Source organism: Anolis sagrei, chromosome 2 (assembly GCF_037176765.1).
Source record: "Anolis sagrei isolate rAnoSag1 chromosome 2, rAnoSag1.mat, whole genome shotgun sequence".
In the NCBI taxonomy this organism is placed as follows: Eukaryota; Metazoa; Chordata; class Lepidosauria; order Squamata; family Dactyloidae; genus Anolis; species Anolis sagrei.
This window is the reverse complement of record NC_090022.1, coordinates 58,491,114-58,511,452: the sequence shown is the minus strand read 5'-3', so window position 1 is coordinate 58,511,452 and position 20,339 is coordinate 58,491,114. Positions and strand designations below refer to the sequence as shown.

General features: G+C 38.3%; 1 protein-coding gene across 18 annotated transcripts in view; it reads right to left on the bottom strand.

Annotated features, from left to right (window-relative positions):
• Positions 1-20,339, bottom strand: part of ERC2 (ELKS/RAB6-interacting/CAST family member 2) — a 691,106-nt gene that overhangs the window by 631,691 nt on the left and 39,076 nt on the right. For all 18 annotated transcript variants that reach the window (XM_067463537.1, XM_067463536.1, XM_067463539.1 and 15 more), the window contains one exon: positions 19,350-20,163. In XM_067463537.1, coding sequence (XP_067319638.1) covers positions 19,350-20,006 — 657 coding nt within the window. In that variant the 5' untranslated portion in view covers positions 20,007-20,163. The remainder of the gene's footprint in view (positions 1-19,349; positions 20,164-20,339) is intronic.

The window sequence follows — 20,339 nt, the reverse complement described above, 5'->3', positions numbered from 1 at the left end:
ACCTTCCCAGAGCAGTACCTATTGATCTACTCACATTTACATGTTTTTGAACTGCTAGGTTGGCAAAAGCTGGAGCTGACACGGATTCAAACCTGCAACCTTTCAGTCAACAAGCTCAGCAGCTCAACGGTTTAACTCACTGTGCCACTTGACTTATATACCTTTATATACAGTACATCAAACCTACAGTGAAGAGGTCTACTTACAAGAGAAGATGCTGGGGGTTGGACACAGGAGCCTTGTTCCATCAGACCAAGAGCCATCCAATCTACAATGTTATTCCCACAATAGCCGACCCCATACCTTTCAGAAGCCCACAAATTTCAACACATCAGCACTACAGAGCTCTACTACTTGTGTTCCCCAGTAACGGGTAAGAGAGCAATACTCCTGCCGGGACAATAGATAACATACATTGTAGTTGGCAGATATTACCTTATTCTCCATGAATTTAATACAGCTGTAAAGCTGTTGAAGGATTCCATTGTCACTGTTCTGCGGAAACACAGAATCTTCTACATGCAAAGCATGTACTCTACTATTAAACTGTAGAAATTCTGTCTTTGACTGTGGCATGATGGGTGATTATTGACTCTGACCCTTACATCTTGTGCTGTCAGCATTTACTTTTAAGCCACGAACTTTAACTTGGCTGTTCTCTTTGACAGACAGCACTTAAAGCCATGGATGTTGTTAGCAATTGTTTTCCCACTTCTCACAGTCATTTCTAGAGAGAGTCAGAAATCATTACCGTTGCAGTTCCTATCCTTTCCTGTTCTGAATTATCTATTTTTGATCCTCCTTCCCAGAGCTTGTTAAAGGTACCATGTTAATTGAAGCATATGGGGAGTTGGAGTCCAAAAAGGCAACTTTTCTCATTTCTGTTCTTCACTCTGGCAAGGGAGGTTCAGTTCACACAGCATCCAAGGGATAATGTAGCGTATACCACTACTTACTTCAACTTACATCGCAATCCATTTTACAATATTAAAATTTCATGAAAGAATGTATCTACTTCTTTTCAGCAATCAGCAAACATGGCAGTTACCAGTAACTCCTCTTTCTGAGTCTATGTTAATTAACAGCATTTCAGAATTAAGTGTGTAACAACGTGTGGGTCCATATAGTACTTAATTTTTCCTGGACTGAAATTTCTCACAAATACTGAAATGCCCTCAGCCTAATATTCTGCAATTCCCTAATGCTGCAACACATTTTTTTCTTGCTATAGCAAGTGTGATCAGTCTCCATCACCTAGCTGTTTTTGTCTCATTTCTTAGAAACAGAAGCAACCATTTTGAACTAAAATTCATTGGCAATATATTGAAAGTTACCACTGTCACTTACATAAGTGAGAGAAACAGTTTTTTTTAACAACTTTGGCTTTGAAATAATTAGATTTCTTATAAAGCTTTCTGGAAAGACAGCATTCATATTTCAGGGTTTTTTTTCTAGGTTACAATTGCTTTAAAAATATAATCATAGGTTTTGAAAAACATCTTCTCTGTAATCGTTAACCAGCATTTCAAAAGCACATCATTGTTTTAAATGGGCTCCATCAGAGGGCAAAGTAAGCTAGTACTAAAAGTGGGCAATGCCACATATTTCTGCCCCTATGAAACCCATTAAAACTACTTTATAACTACCGATGAGCCCCCAATGGCACAGGGTTAAACCCCTGTGCCAGAAGGACTGAAGGCCGACAGGTTGCAGGTTTGAATACGGGGAGAGGTGGATGAGCTCCCTCTATCAACTCCAGCTCCACATGCGGGGACATGAGAGAAGCCTCCCACAAGGATGATAAAAACATCAAATCATCCGGACATCCCCTGGGCACTGTCCTTGCAGACGGCCAATTCTCTCACACCAGAAGCAACTTGCAGTTTCTCAAGTCGCTCCTGACATGACAAAAAAAACTACTTTATTGTAGACGACAGAAACATATAGATGAAACCATAGCAAAATTACTCGGTATTGTGGAAGGGAGCAAGATAGAGACTGGGGTGGCAGTGCCAAGGCCGAGATTTCTGTCCCTGCAGTTTTGTCCCATTGTCAAAAATGTCCCATTATCAAAAATGCCCCAAACTCAGAAATGTATAGGAGCCATGATACAGGTTTTATAATAATGCATGTTAGACTCTACAATGTTTTAATCAGAGATATGTGAAGAAGGGAACTTTTCAGTATAAAGCTTTGTTCATCTATGCCTTGCCTATACACACACACACCCAATATATCTTCAAATAGTGCATATTGCATAATATGCACTCTTCTATCCTATAGAATCAAAGCACAATGTGTCATCAAAGGTTTTCATGGCCAGAATCACCGAGTTGCTGTGCTTTTTCCAGGCTGTATGGCCATGTTTGAGAAGCATTCTCTCCTGATGTTTCACTCACATCTATGGCAGGCATCCTCGGAGGTTGTGAGGTCAGTTGGAAACTAGGCAAATGAAGTTTTATATCTTTGGAATGTCCAGGGTGGGAGAAAGACCTCTTATGGCCTTGCAGCTTCAAAGACTGGCTGCTTCCTGCCTGGGGGAATCCTTTGTTGGGAGATGTTAGCCGACCCTGATTATTATATTATGTCATGGATTCCCCTGGGGTTTTTTAGTGTTCTTCTTTATTTACTGTCCTGATTTTAGAGTTTTTAATACAGGTAGCCAGATTTTGTTCATTTTCATGGTTTCTTCCTTTCTGTTGAAATTGTCCACACGCTTGTGGATTTCAATGGCTTCTCTGTGTAGTCTGACATGGTGGTTGTTAGAGTGCTCCAGCATTTCTGTGTTCTCAAGAGGAGCCACTGCAACATTCATACTTGCCTCAAGCAGACAAGAGTTCTTTCTCCCACCCTGGACAATCCACAGATATATAAACCTCACTTGCCTAGTTTCCAACAGACCTCACAACCTCTGAGGATGCCTGCCATAGATGTGGGTGAAACATCAAGAGAGAATGCTTCTGGAACGTAGTCCATACAGCCTGGAAACCTCACAGCAAAGCAATCAAAGCACAGCTGGCAAAGATGTACCTATAAATTGCCACACTAGCCTTATTTTCAATTTTCTTAGAAAAAAACAGCAACAATTACAATGTTACCTCTCAGAAATTAAAGAGAATGCACTATATAGTTAATGTGTGTTTTGTTACATAGTTATGTTAGTAGACCTTCTAGAAAGAAGTGCGGTTATACGTAAATGGAGATTTATCTCCCTTTATTTCCGGCAAATCCATAATATCATCATGTTTTTATATGGAATTGATCCTCCACACCCTAAGAAATGCTTTTTATGTGTCACGTTACACCTTCATGAATTTCTTTTCTCAGTCAGAATAAAAAAATTGGAAAATTAAGACATTGTTCTTAATATGCAAGTTGCACGTTGTTCAAGTTATTTTTCTACTTTATGTTTGTGTTAGTTTGTACTATTGGTGTATATATACCAATGCTAATATTCTCAATTAGAGCACCTGAGACTACAAGCTGCTTTCTGCACGTCTTCTGGCCACAGTATATAATCATTCTTTTTTTAACAAAAATTCAATAGGCAACCCATTTTTATCCTTGCTCTATTTCTGCTGCTGCTAGATTTATTTCTGGAATTTCAGAAACTGAGGTGACTGGCAAAGTGGGAAAAAGAAGACAATCTGTACAGATTGATACAGCCTAGCAGAAGCCTGATTTGAATAAATGTCTGAAAAGAATAAATCATAACCATTCTGAATCTGAATGGGAATGCATGCATACGCTTGTGGACAACAAGCATATCCTTCACAGCTCAAGATTTTATATATATATATATATATATATATATATATATATATATATATATATATATATTACATACACACACACACACACACACAAATAATTGGGCTGACCTTGAATATGGCACTGAATTATATCTATATATTTATATCTTTTCTCAGTGTTTCAATTTCAGATCGTTTTTCAAGGGACAAATTAGATTTCTCTATCCACCAGGCATGTGACATTTGCTTTGTGTTTGGCCTTTGTGGCCTTGTGGTGGAGGGAGATCACATTCTGCCTGTCTTAAATGTATGACAGATTTGCAAAGTGTGGGGGCCCCTAAGCAGCACTGTAGCCAGGAAAAAAATGGGGGAGAGGGATTGAATTTTTTTTTAGCGAATCATGAAGAGTAGTTCCATAACACAAAGTAATTTAAATAGTATGGTTCAGTCTATATTTGATATAGACTTAATTAAATCAATTTAATTTTTGCTTCTCATAGACTTAGCATGGGGATTAAGTTAACCAGTTAAAAATCATGACTAAACCAGGTTTTTTAAAAAACCTGAAACATTTTGGTTGGGGGGAGGGTTGCACCCCTAACACCACCACCCCCACCCCACCCCGGCTGCAGCCCTGCCCCTAAGGTAGGAGAATGTCTTTTCAAATGGGAAGATTCCAACCATTATTTGTAAAAACCTGTTAGGAGCCACAACATTTAAACAAATTTTCCATCAAGCCTTATTTACAATCCTGTAAAATATCAGAATTCCAGCTTGTGTTAAAATAAAAATCAGATCCTATTTAGGTTTAGTGAGGTCTATATATTTATATCTTTTCTCAGTGTTTCAATTTCAGATCGTTTTTCAAGGGACAAATTAGATTTCTCTATCCACCAGACATGTGACATTTGCTTTGTGTTTGGCCTTTGTGGCCTTGTGGTGGAGGGAGATCACATTCTGCCTGTCTTAAAAATCATCTCACTACCTCTGAGGATGCTTGCCATAGATGCAGGCGAAACGTCAGGAGAAATGCCTCTAGAACATGGCCCTATAGCCCGAAAAAACCCACAAGAACCTAGTGATTCCAGCCATGAAAGCCTTCGACAATACACAGATCCTATTTGTTAATACTTCATGAATAATAGCTAAAGGTAAAGGTTTCCCCTTGACATTAAGTCTAGTCTAGTCTGACTCTGGGGGGTGGTGCTCATCACCATTTCTAATCCGAAGAGCCGCCGTTGTCTGTAGATACCTCCTAAGTCATGTGGACATGACTGCATGGAGCACTGTTACCTTCCTGCCAAAGTGGTACCTATTGATCTACTCACATTTGCATGCTTTCGAACTGCTAGGTTGGCAGAAGCTGGGGCTAACAACAGGAGCTCACCCCATCTGTGGATTTGAACCACCGACTTTCTGGTCAGCAAGTTCTGCAGCTTGGCAGTTTAACACTGTGGCCCCCTGAATAGCAGCTACTTTTTTGTTATCCTTCCAGAAGTAAAATAAAGATAAGACAATCCTATGGCCCTGAACTGAGAGCTCATTTTCATTCTTTCGGTTCTTCTCTAAGGCCCACAACATTTTCAGTGTTTTCACTTCTAAAGAGATCCCTCTGTCCATACAAATTACTTCTCTGTTTAGAAAACATATTTATAAAGTAAAGATTTGTATGTAAGATATACTCATTGATGTATCACCCAATAGTTATCACAATAGCATTGTTTACCAGTTCATTTCGAACTGTATGTTCAGTGCTGTGTTATCAAGGGTTGTGTCCTTCCCTGAGGCTTCTTTAATATTTATAATGGATGGGTAAGCAGAAAGCGAAAGATTGAATGTTGAGCTATGTGTGCATTTTTCACCATGTACATTGGTTCATCAATTACATGTGTGTTTGATGTCTTAATAAGTATATAATCAAATTACAGGATTAGGGGGAAAAACAAGAAAAAATTAATTCAGACATAATAATAGCATCACTATAGTAGTATAATTGGAGACGACAAGCAAGTAATGCAAATATGGAAAATTAGCATTGTATCTTGGCAGAGACACCTATTTTCTAGCGAGAATACTATTATCTTGACAAAACATTCTGTCCCTGACTGTATGTTTTAACCAATTTATCTTAGGTAAAACCAAACACTGTATAGAATATTGAATAGTAAAATGTTATTGCTAAATATTCATTGACTGAAGGCAAAACATTTTTTACTTTTTCCTGCTTGTTTGTTATACTTTCTCACACCAAATTTTTAGCTATCTGGAAAGAGTTTGGGGGTCTGAATTCACAGATACTATACAAACTTCCTTCACACAAGTCCCTATCTAACTCGATCAAGCATACATCTGTATAGAGGTGTGTGTAACTGCATTGCTGATGTTCTTTGCCCAGTTTGCACATTTATTAGAATCCAGTAATTTGGAAAACAGCAACCTCTGAGTACTTTTATAAGTCAGCTAACAGCATGTTTAAGCATCCCTCATGCTACTAATCATATCTGTTGCTGTTAAAGTGGAAATGGACACTGAACATGCTAAACTGTAGAGAATTATAAAATTGGAATAGACCACAAGGACCATTCAATCCAACCTCCTACCATGCATAAATACACAACCAAAGCACTCCTGAAAAATAGCCATCCAGCCTCTGTATAAAAATGTCCAGAGGAGACTACACCACATTCTACTGTTCTATAACAACATCTTCCAGGGTTTTTTTCTCTGAACTAAAATTGAGACTGTCTCATCACAATTGATCATTTGTCATCATGCTTTCATAGCTATTATCTTGTCACATGTGAATCCACCAGCTGAACATGGGTTTGGATGCAAAAAGATGGTCACTCACTCCAAATCAACTATTTCTTTATGAAAATATTTAAAAATGCATAATCTAGGATCTCAAATTTCAACCCATTGTTGATTCTCACTGTTACAATTTTGAATCTAGGCCATCTATATGGTACAGATTCTTCTCTACTATTCTATACCTTCTTGAAGAATGAATTTATGTATTCTTGGCATTATCCTATCCTGTGGTTTACTTCTTTCCTTTCACTAACAAAAACAGAAAGAGGAGGAGATGATGGAAAGGCATCCTTGTTTAAAGTGCCAGATGTAACCAAAATAAATAAATTATAAACTCTCTTCTTTTTCCTGTTCTGTGTTTAAGGTGGAGAAAATGTACCTCTCATTAGAGGAAACCAAAAGAGAAAAGACTAACACTGGTACAATGAAAGAGGGTCTTTCTCCTCTCTATATACTGTACAGCAATACAAAATGAGAGCATTTCTTTGCCTTAGGGGTTACCCAAGGCAAACATAGAATGTGCGCCTCTTCTTTTTGCTCGAAACAGAGGCTCACATAGGACATAAAATACCATATGTTTCTTTCCGACTGGCAGAAAACCATGGGAAACAACCAAATTGTGCCAGATGTCTGATGAAATTTTGAAATTAAACTAACATCCTCTATGCTACAGGCCAAATCTTCCAAAACAAGTGTTTTCAAGAGTGTTTTGTTTCTGCTATAGGCAATATTGTTGGAACCTTAGCAAGAGTTGTAATGAAGCCAACAGCATTGCCGTAGAATTCAACTTAACAAGAACCTGAAGTGATGGGTCTTACCCAGTGACTGACAGGAATCATGACTATTTCTTTGACCTCAAGGCAATACAAAGTTTGACACAAAGCACACCTTAAATATGGGAACTGAGAAATAGGACCGAGTATTCTTCAGACAACACTGGAAAAATATGATCTGATAATCCAGCAAGATGTCATCATTTCATCATGTTTCTACAAAACAGGAACCCATGATATTTTTTTTAAAAGATAACAATGTATGGACTAGTTGAATTGGCAGAACAACATACTTTATGAAAAATGAGTTGGTGGGGGGGGGGGGTGAACCATAGTGTTCCACAGAATACATTAATGGATCCCTCTGTATATCACATATAGCTGCAAGGGCAGAATCCTGTACTGTAATCTAATTGAATAAGGGACTGTCAATTACATGACAGAAAAATTATGAACACCAATAAGAAAATCAAGAGAGAAGAACTAAAACGAGGGGTAGTGTCTAAAGCAGTTAAAATGTCTAAAGTTATAATGAGGTAGGGATTACTTGATCTCACTGCAGTTTTCTCAGTCATTTGAGGGGGTGGGGGCACACAATTTGAAACTTTCCTAGGGTAAATTGAAGATCTGCAAGGTCAAGAGGTAGCGAAGAAAACAGAAAGAGCAAGCTCAATCATTATCACACAGGATCATACAGAGAGCAAGACTTTATCCAACACAAATGAGCAGCTTTTGATGATAGTGAAACACTTCATAACAGCATCTTAAATACTTAATACTTTCACTATGTTTCATAAAAATGCACGTAAACTTTGCAAATGAATAAATTGTTGTTGCATCTAATATTTCATCCCAATGTATGTCAATAAGTTGTCCCAGAGTATTATAATCTCCTACCACATGGTCAGGGAAAGAAGAGATATCCTGACTGCATACCCTGTGCTACTTTAAATACCCAAGGCAAAGAAAAGGAAAATTACCCATATTATCTGGTATTGTGTTCTATTGAACTTAAATTGGCTTACTTCTGAATTGACTTGCAGTGCAAGTACGAGAATCGGGTAGTTCTCCAGGTGTTGCTGAACTGCACCTCCCAGAAATTCTCATGATGGCATATGCTGGCTATGTTGGGACCCAACTAAATTTGAAGGAAAAAATATTCCCATTCCTGACTAAGGCAGTTGAATGGTAAAGGATTCTGTTTCTGAATATATCTGGTGTGGATACTTTCAACTTCCTAGACTACAAATGGATGCCCCCCTCCCCCCACGAGGGTCTTCCTCCAAGGGCAAACCAAGAATGGGCAACTTGGAAGTCCCTGAACAGACAGAAGTGGAGTGGGCAGATCAAAAGACAACCTGGCAAAATGGCACTACCTAGAACAATCCTCCACCGTGTGTGACTGTGGAGCAGAACAAACAATTCAGCATCTGTATGCTTGCCTATAATGCCCTGCCTCATGCACAGAAGAACTGTTTAAAATCTACAGACAATGCAGTCGCTGTTGCCCTCTTTTGGGCTAAAATTATTCAGCTGCTTATTTTCCCTCTACTTTATTGGTTTTATATTTATTTATTTATTTATTTATGCAATGCTTTTGACACAAAATAAATAAAAACTACAAATTGAATTGAGAGAGATTGCGTTCAAAAATGAGGATTTATACATACTGAACAGGAGGAAAAAATAGAATACAGTTCATTTTCTGTTCCCTCTTTCCTGATTGTGCTTTGAAATATTTAATTTGTTCCACACATCTAAAAATATATATAAAGGCTTTTTAAATGAATGACTTATACCTATTAAAGAACATACTGTTGAGAGCAGATATAGCAAAATCCACATCACTTCACTTCACTCAGTCAACCCAACACTTGTATTCAGATTCTGATATCTTGAACACAAACACAACATAAAATGGAATAGAAAATGCTACTTACCTAAAATGTCCTCCATTTCAATGAATGAAAGTAACGGAAATAAGGAATATAATCCAAAAGAAAGTTAAACATGGACAATTAAATACAAAAATAATTTTAACAAAATAAATGTAAAAATAGAAATGAACAGAAAACAAAACATTTGGTGAAAAATGATGGGTTGATTTTCCTTTTATTTTATTTGCAATGATAACATGAAGAACAAGGAATTAGGGGAACATTTTATAACTATAATAATCCCAAATCTGTAACATGTGTACCACATATGAAACACCCACAAAAACACAAAGAACCAACAATGCATATAAAACAGACAGTCAATGTAAAACATATAACTGAAAATGAAAAGGTACCCAGTATTAGCAGAAAGAACCATTAAATGACCACATAAAACTAAAGTACCTTATATTATGGATCAATCTTATATATGTCTACCCAATAGTAAGTTTCTGAGTTCAATGGATAGGAGCAATATAGACCATTAGCCTAAATCAGGTGTCATTAAAAGGACTTGCCTGTTTTAGAGGAAACAACACTGAATTAGATGGATATTTGCTTTTGAGTAAATAGTATACAGGATTGCACTGTAAAGTTCAAAATCAAAGCATAATCGAGAGTAAAAGTCCTCTGGGACTGCGCACTGTAATTAAAAATACCTTTTAATTTTCTAGCAACATTTTTTTCTATCCGATAGTATTGCCATATTTGCATGAATAAGACACAGTGTTTGTTTTAGAGGATTTGCATTCATTATCAAATATTTCCTAATACTAGAGACAGTATAATTTATTGCTCTTTAAAAATAGACTGTCAAGAAAAAGTATTGCATTCAAAACTATTAATATTGTACACAATGCCATATTTTTGTTTATCTTGAATCAATCAAGCAAATGGGATTATACAAGCAAATTAAAAATAAAAGATCAGATAGTTATGCTATGGCTGCAAATACAATTGGCTAGATAAGAACTGAGAATGAAAAATATATCTGTAAAACCAAGCGTTGCATCATTAAATGAAGATTCTATGTATGCATACAATAACCAACCAGTTGAAATTTCTCTCTTAAGATTTGACATAACTTATATTGATTTCTATGAGATTTTCATGCCACAAAATAATACTTTTCCCCCCTTATAGATAGGATTTCACCATCTTACCCTTATATATTCATACATCTAGAGCAGAGGTGTCAAATGTGTGGCCCTTCAGATGTTTGGGCCGCAAACTCCCAGAAGCCCTACCCAGCTTGTCCAATAGATAGGACTTCTGGGAGCTGAAGTCCAAATCAGCTGTAGGGCCACATGTTTATCACCACTGATCTACAGCTACTTCTTTATCTTCCTTTGAGTAGGCTTTCCAGCTCTCCAGAGTTTTACTGTCAGAGCTGTTTGCCAGGCTGCAAAGCCAAGGGAAACATACCCAGCTACAATATCTTTTAATTGTAGCATGGATGCCACCAGTGAATGAATGCAAATGAATACGTGCTGTGCCAACACTGAAATCCTTCTAGTAATAAGAGGCATGCAATTGTAGTGATGGTGGTGGCCATTTCCCCTCATGATGTACGATGTATATATGCACTTGGCTTTCTAACCGTGGTTTTGCCAAGCATTACAAATCTCAGTTTCCCACTCAGTCTGGTTGACTTCCAGCCATCTCATCTAAAGAAGCAGTCTGTTGGCACTGCAAGCAGCCAAACTGAGGGGGATGCACATGATACCGGATTCCACAGCAAGCCCAGGATGTTCCCCTTCTAAGGAAGATTTAGTTCTCATCTACTTGCCCAGAATTTTGGAAAGGAAAAACTGGCAACCTAATATCTTACAAAAGCTGGACCTTGCTTTAGTCTAAACAGCAAATGCCAATAGGTATATCCTTTCTGGAGAACAATATCTAAGAGAATATTAAAAACAATGACAAAGTTTATTTCGCACCACACACAGGACTTTAGTGATATATTATCTGCTAAGGCTCCATCCCAGGATTTGGAGTTTTGTAAGGTAATTAGAATGGTCTCTGCTAGAGAGCTTCTAGTGCAGGCATGGGCAAACTTTGGCCCTCCAGGTGTTTTGGACTTCAACTCCCAGAAATCCTAGCCATCTTACCAGCTGTTAGGAATTGTAGGAGTTGAAGTCCAAACACCTGGAGGGCCAAAGTTTGCTCATGTCTGGTCTAGTGCCTCTCTAAAATACAATACTAGTATCTTTTAGAACTGAGCCAACACAGTTAAAGTAGAACAAAAGTGTTATAACTGTGTAGAGTGAAAAATATCCAGTGTGTGTGTGTGTGTTGCAGGAAGATGGCCACACCACCTGTGTATGAGAATATTTTACCTCCCATTTGATCATTGTTCTTCATAATATTTGTAGATGTTCTGAGAGAAGACATGTAAAACTGCTCTTCCTTCCCTCTTCCCTTTTTGTAGTCAAATATGTCAGTTTCTAACCGGTATGCTATAAATAGACTAGAAGCATTTTTATCCAAGTGATCTGCACTAAGTGCTGTTTAAAGAAAGAAGAGTCCAGAAAAAGCTCTTATTACTTATAATGATGGGATAACAACTGAAACCAAAGCTCAAGCTGAGTTAAAAGAAGGAATCCTAGATGCACAGACCAAGTAGTAAATCCCACTAAGCTCCATGGGGCTTACCTCTGAGAAGACAGATGTTTGGATTGCATTGCATGTCTGCTTCAGGTGGTTCTCTGATGCCCTTGGCATATGTGTGTTCATTAAGATGATGTAGATTATATCTTTTTTGACAGACTTGACTGATAATACTCTTTATTCAATATGTCATAAAGACATTCCAAGTCAAAGTGTACGCATTTCTGTCTACAGTTATCTAACTTAAGTCTTAAAGGGGTACATCTTTCAATGTAAACAAATGCTAAAACAAACAATGTAAGCTGTTAAATTGGCATTATTTTGCAGGTAAATGGATCTGAGAAAGACTCCATTGAGATGAACTGCATTTACAATCTATTGCCAAAGATGGTCACAGGAGTTCTTCTAACTCAGTGGTTCTCAACCTGTGGGTCCCCAGTTATTTTGGCCTTCAATTCCCAGAAATCCTAACAGCTGGTAAACTTGCTAGGAGTTGTAGGCCAAGACACCCGGGGACCCACAGGTTGAGAACCACTGTTCTAACTAAAATAGTTCCCAAGTGCAGCCTTGACTTTGTAATTAAGCCGGGTCATTGTAGGTTTTTCGGGCTATATAGCCATGTTCTAGAAGCATTCTCTCCTGATGTTTTGCCTGCATCTATGACCCCACAACCTCTGAGGATACCTGCCATAGATGCAGGCAAAACGTCAGGAGAGAATGCTTCTAGAACATGACCATATAGCCCGAAAAACCAACAACAACCCAGTGATTCCGGCCATGAAAGCATTCGAAAGTAATTAGGCCATCTCCTACCTAAACAATATTCTTCTCTTCTCTTTCACTGGCTCACCGTCATAAGTCTTATCCAAAGGTACTGCAGAACTAAAAAAAAATGGCAGGCAATGCCACACCACATTCATAGAACTGGAAAACCCTCACTCAATGCAATTATTAAAAGCTAAAACATCCCTTGATAGGAAGCCAACCAAACTCTGATTAAAAGGCTGCAGTGATTAATGGTTTGCAAAGTAGTCAAACAATTCTTACTTTCAGAAAATTATTCCTAATATTTAATTTCAATCTGCTTTCCTGTAATTTGAATCCAGTAGTTTGAGTACTAATCTCCAAAGGAAAAGAAAACAAGCTTGCTTCATCTTTCAAAACAAAGCTGGCTATCACAATCACCGCTCAATATGCTCCTGTCCAGCTCCCTCAACTATTGTTCACAAGACTAGGTTTCGCACAACAATTGCTTATCACTCCACACTGCCAGCAACAATTCCTGCTAGAACTCCAGTGTCACTATGAAAGTGCTCCAAGTCTCACAAGCTTTCCCATAATGATGACAGACCCTGATAAGCCTATAGTAAATTTTTGGAATCCGTCATTTCAGACACAGTTTAGAAGATGATTTACCAAATTTGTCTGGTTGACGCCTATATAAGAATTCAACACAGAGGCGTCCAACAAGGAAAAAACTACAATTCCAAACGGGAAGCCCTCCCCAGGGGCTGAGAAATCAAGGCCAGAAACAAGAGACCTGCCACTTTAGTTATAGCAGATGGATCCTGAGGAGACTCTTCTTTTCTTTGTATGATATCAGCAAACAAAACAGTAGCAAAAATGCAGCCAATGCCTCATGCACCAGTTTAAATACCAGACACCCAGCAATTAGCCACCTGTCAAGGTCAGGCACCATATATAAATCCCTCAGAAGCAATGCAGAGTCCTCACTCTAGACAGCTACTCACTGAGTATGAATGCACATATTTTTCAAGTGTTTGCATTTTAGCTGCTCACATTTCACCCTGAAAATGCACTGCAAACAGTGTAAATATGTGTATTTTCAAGGCGCTTTGCATCTTTTGGGTGATATAGAAGACAGTAAAGTGAAAGAAACCTAACTCCAACAAAATTAATTTCCACCTGTAATCTATACACACTCAAAATGCACATATTCATGCACAAAAATATGTGTATACCAGCAGGCTTGACACATTTTTGTTGTAGAGCTTTGCACAGAACAAGCTCTTTGAGCAATTTATAATTTCAATTAAGGTTGATTCCTTATCTGGAATTCCAAAATCATCCATAGGGTGGCTGAGATAGCAGCATCTCTGTTTTCTGAAAGTTTGTTTTATGCAACAACAAAAAAACCCTTAAAAATTAGCTTATATGTATAAGGTGTCAAGGAAACATAAATTAATTCTGTGTTTAGACCTGAGCTCCATCTCAAAGATATCTCGTTATACAAGTATTTCCAAATGCAGACATTCTAAAATCTAAAATAATCCAAAATTTAAAACACTCCTGGTTCCAAAGGTTTTGGATAAGGGATATCTATCTTGTATTAATAAAAATGTTGGTTCATAAATAAAATGTAAAAATAAAATGGGTTGCTTCTGTAACTGAGGGTGGTTCCACACAGCCTTTAACCCGGAAGGAATTTGGTTTTTAAAATGTGATTGCATCCTGGTTAAAGTCCACACATGTCCCAGAAAGTGCATGATTTTCTGGGGGGGGGGGGGGTCCACATGCCCTTTTGGACTTTCCGGCAGGACACTAGGACACAAAACAAAACCCCCCAGAAAAGCCTTTTAAAAAGAAAATAACTTACCCATATGACATTCTCCCTTCTCCAGCACTCTCCTGGTGCGTAGAAATGACACGTCAGGAGCAAGAGAAAGCCAGAAGCTATTTTCCTCCCCCCCCCCCTTCTCCTGGCGTATCATTTCTATGCAATAGGAAATCGCCAGAGAAGGGGGAATGGTGGCCGCATAAGTTATTTTCCTTTTCAACGGCTTTTCGGGGGGGGGGGGCTAGGGGGCTAGGGAGGGTACTAGAGCCCTCTCGGATATTCCAAATTCATGAGGCCTGGAAAATGTGAGAGGGCTGTGTGGACACCCCCCTCAGAAGTCCCAGGACTTCTGAAGGGGTGATCCAGACACCATCCACAGGAGGAAAGACCCAGATCTTTCCAGCTGACAAATTACGTTGGAACAAAGCCGGGTCCCAAAAGCATTCGCTTTTACATGGAGCAGCGTTTGGATGCCCCATGTGAAAACGCAGGAGCTTGCGCTTTTAACAGGCTGCCTGGATGCCCTGAGCAGGAGTTCCTGCAGGAAGAAGGCTACAGTTTGCATGTTCTAGCATTCACTCCACACTAAATATTAAGGAAAAACTGGGGAACTGCAGAGAGAAGAAGAGGAGGCAAAGTCACCTCCCTCTCTTCTCACCAGTGGGAGCATCCCCTGATCCCAGGATTATATGAATTCATCCCATGCTAACTCTGGACAAAAAGGAGAACCATTGTATTTCAAGCTCCTGCCCACATGTTATATTCAAGACAACTGATGCTTTCTACTTGTATGCAAGCAGCATACATCTGAAGCATAAATACTTTACAATCTCATGGTCTCTTTCATGAAGAATTTTAAACTTTTTAATACACTGAAATATATTAAATCTATTTTTCATATGTTTTCAGTATTAATGTAGCCTTTTGGCATACAGAATTAGTAGAAAAGTAGTAACTAAAGTATTAACAAAAGCACAGTTTCAGAATAATATCCTTGCTTAATATCTAGTTATAAGTAATTATACAAGCTATGAGTTATTCAGAAGCAAAACAAGAAACTGTTAGTGTGCTTTTTTTATAAGTGTGCAAAGTCAGGGAATTGTTACCATCACAGAGGTATTCCCATCCATAAACAGAGATTTGTATGGTCATGATAACGTGACCTTTCCAGCATTTAATATGTAATTCAAACAATATAAAGCATGATATGATTAATCATCTGAAATTTAATTAACTAAACTTTTATTGGGAGATTAATGAATCCCAATTATCTCTCAATGGATGTGCACCTCAGGATAAGTGCCTCTGTGAAAAACTGAAATTTGTTCACAACAGCTTTGTTCAAAAGGAAATAGTATCCAAAACAAGCATGGAGATATGCATTTATGATTTACGTATTAACAGTCCCTACATAACCTATAAACTAGGGGTTACGTAGGGACTGTGAAAGCTCCCCAGTCCCCACTTACCTGGCAGCAAGGGATCTAATCCCCTGTTGCTTCGGAAACAGCTGGCTACTGTTTTCACTCACTCCTCATCTGAACTATCTCTTGGTGCAACTGGAAACCTGTTTTTGCCTACTGCAATGAAGATCATTCACAAGAGACATCTAAATGACAGCCTGCCACTTTCCAAGAAACAGAGGAACAGACCTCAATAGTCACAATGTCTTCTTTTTAGTAAGTGGGGAGGTGGATGGAGGTCATTCCAGGGCTTAGTACCATAACTGTGGTGCTTACCCATCTATTAAGACCATACAGGATTCCAGCCCCCATCTTTAATGTTTTTGTCCATTCCATGACATTATTAACATAGAGAAACAACTGTTCATCAGGATACTCAAGACATTCTTCATCCTAACTGTGCTGGTACAGCTGTACCAGAAGCCTAAATTTCCTTTCTATGCATGTGTTTGTTTTGGCCATGCATTTTGCAGTTGGGTGATTCCTTCCAGGCTGCAGCCATAGGGCCAGCCACCTGCCTATCATCGTTAAGTTCTTTAGTTCTGCCCCTTTTCCCAGGGTTCTGGGAGGGAAAAGAAAGTTTTTAGTTCAGTCTTACAGTTTAGAAGCTCAGTTACAGGACGCGAGAGCTTTTCCCACCTGTAGAGAAGCTCCGTTTCTTACAAAGCTCCGGGGGGAAATAGTCCCAAAGCTTCTGGGGAAGACATTTCTCAAAGCTCTAGCTGGGGAACTTACAGCCTCACAGCTCTACAAGCCTCTGGGGAAGATAGCCCTAAAGCTTCTGAAGAAAACGGTTTTACAGATCCAAAGGTCTCCAGCTAGAAAATCTCTAAAGTTTTGGCCGGTAAGGTTTACTTGGGTACCCAAAAAGCAAATTGGAACCAGGAGTAAGGCCTCACGCCAGCCAGCCTAAAGACAGATTGCCCAGGGAGGGGTTGGAGGGTTTTCCTTGTAAAAGAAAGAAATAGTCCTGTTTTAAAAGACAATTGCTATAGGCCCAGCGAATGTCAGCACTCTAACTGATTTGAATTAACTTTTCAGGCACATAGGAATGCACATTCCCATTAAAGTATATCAGCCTTTCAACTGGTGTCTCATAACAAGACCCACTAAGCGCTGGACTGCAAATTTTAACAGTTTCCACCACAACTAGCTATACAAACCTAAGTTGACTGGAAGTGAATTTCTAGAGTACCATTATGGTCCCACTATTATTTTAGGTGTTTAATAGATCGGCTTTGAGATAAGGACACATAGTGTGATTCTTCTCTGCTCACAAAATACTGCTTCTAAACAATTTCTTTTGCTAGACTGGGAAACAAATGTTAGCACAATGCCTTTGCTACATGTAAGGAAAGAATCCAATAGCACCTCTAAAGCTTCATTAGAGGAAAAACTAGTATAGAAAATCTAAGGTATTAAGAAATACTACCCATGAAATTTTGGATGAGTTTAATTACCCATCATGAATAAAACCCATCACACTTCATTGCCAAATACATCTTAGGATGAGCTGTTCATACTTGTTACAAAATGGTTGAGCACCATTGTGTAAAAAATATCTGTTTAAATAGCTATATCGAGAAGAAAGAAATTACCCAAATATAATTTCAGTCTTCTTTTAAGACTGGCATTCCTGTCTCTTTTCCTCATTTTCCATGTACCTGCCATCAATATAATTTTAAAAGGGTGATCATTTATACCTAATTTGCAGCCATAGGACTTCAAATGTACAGTATTATTATTTTGTTATCATGTAACCAGAAATTTAAATTTAATTTTAATTCTTTATATTGATACCAATGTCATCCCAGAGAAAATGATTCATTTATTTTTCTAATAACTTAAATAAACTATTATCAGTTATTTGTACAACTGTTGAACATAGAACTGATGTTAATTCAGGGAGGCACAAGAGACATAGAAATTATTTAAGATCTTTACATTGTTCCCGTATCTTGCACAAGCAACCCATCCGGAACTTTTAAACAATAGTTGCTACTTGCAATGTCCCACCCAGATCCAACTTACAACATTCACAGGTGTAGCTAATGAATATGAGATATACTGCTTCCGTTTTGATAACATGATAAGTCTGGAACACACAGGAGTCCCAGTTTATTGGTTAGGAACAGCATACTAATGCATGTATTCATTGTCAATCAGTCCTGCTTGCAGTGGGAGTAGCTTAACAAACTACTGAGCTTTCCAGCATGGTTTGCTTACTATGTCATCCCGAAGTTATTACTTTCTTTACTCTTTTCTTTTTTCCTCTCAGTAACCCAATCCAGGGTTTAAGTTCATTTTACTGGTTTCCTGGGAGAGAAAGAACCTAGAGAAGTCTCCATAATTTGGATGATATCTGTGATATGCTGAACTTCTACCACTGCAAGCACCCCATGAATAACAAGATGAGGTTGATCAAAGATTATTATTTCTATGAATGATACAGAAATAAATTACAACTGATATCTGGTATCATTTACACAATTTGTCACATCATCTGAACTGGACCACTGAATAAATGTGCCTGAATCCTAAAATAATCCCATTGCAGAGATCCTTTGGATCACTTCATGCACAGAGGGCTCTCCCATATCTGACTACTCTTATATCTCGAAGGTGAAAGTGAATATATGTCCTGTTAGATATGACTGTGCTTTCTGGAATTATTTCTGTTCCAGAATCATCATTTTATTCTCGAAGTTCCATTTTATCCCTAAAATCCCACCCTTTTCATCTAAATAAGTTAGCAGGTGTTGCCAACTAAAGAGAAGAATGTTGTCCTGGCCAATGGTCCAAACCTTTTTTCAAAATAGAAAAGGGAACATGATAATCTTTAAGTACCCCCAGAGATCACAAAATCATGAGTGTTAGAAAGCCAAAGTTCAAAATTAGTAGCGATCTTAAAGATAAACATATTTTATACTTATATCTTTGAGAAACACAGTTGTACATTATAATCCTACTGTACTGTTTACAGATCATTAAGTAAAAAACAAAGAAACCATATAATATGTTGGACTAGAATAGCTATTGTTTATTGCTGAGCTATTGTTTATTTTTTGTCTGCTGCAGTTAAGCTTATGCCCATACTTGCCTTCTTTCAAGTGTTTTTTTTTTCTCAATCTGGTAAAGATGCAACATTTTAAAATAGGAAATGTTGCTTAATACACTTCAGCTATTTCACAAATACAAAAATAAGAGGCTGTTGTTTGGAGTAACAATGAAGCTGCAAATTAATGGCAAATTATTCCCAGCTAACACTGGTTGACTTTCTTCCCCCATCATAACCAGAAACAATAATTAAAAAATCATCATGTTAACAAAGTCAAGGCATGCCACCAGTTGATCGTTACTATCCAATAATGAAACTAACACTTGTCTCTTCAAGGAATTACTTGCTTTCATTTACAATTGCTTACCTGGTTCTCCTCGTGAGAAACCCTCATCTGCTCTTTTAGAACAGACATTCTGGCAGCTTCTTCTTTCCTCAAGACTCTTTCCTTTTTGAGTTCTGGACTCCAGAACGTTTTGATGCTGTTCATGGAAGAGCCAAGCTTGCTGTCTTTGATGTCCAGTTCTTTCCTTAGGAGGTCATTCTCTCTCTGTAATTCCTTAAGCTGGGCCTGCATATCTAGCATGGTACTGTCCCTTACCTGTCTGAGCATAGAAGGGATCTGATGATGGTGATGATGGGAAGCAGTGGTTAGTCCTCCGTGTTGGTCGGTATAGGAAAGGAGATCTGAATGGGAAAGGCCAGCTGAAGCAATATTAGGACTGCTGCCCATAGCTGTAACTCGACTGCCATACACAGCTCGACTCGTAGCCCTTCCAAGAGTCATTGTGCCCTTTGGGTAAGTAGTGGATGCCACACCTTCATGATCACTCAGATACATTGGTCCAGAAGTTGCATAGGCGGCATTAAGGGACTGGATATTCTCCATTGATAATGTCTTACCTGTCCCTCCACCTCCTCCACTGCTTGTTCGCCGATGGCCCAAACGAGGAGATCTTGGCAAACGAGGGGATCTGGCAGGACTGCCGTCCAAGTTACTGATTGTTCTTGCACTTCCGTACATTTTTACTATAATCTGAGGTACTACTTAATAAGAAATTAATCACACTTAAGTGGGATATTTAGCCTCTATTTCAGTTGCTATTGTTGGCAAATGGCTTCACAGCATTCTTCCAGAAGGCAAACTATTCTTTATTGCAACTTCTCCATGCTGAAGATACCTGGATACAAAAATTAGAAGTAGAAATTAGTAAAGGTAACTTTACATTGCTAGAATATGAAAATACATTTCATGACCTTGCAATTATATAATTTTTTTTCCATATCATGAGCAACTTAAGAAACTGCAAGTCGCTACTGGTGTGAGAGAATTGAACATCTGCAAGGACATTGCCCA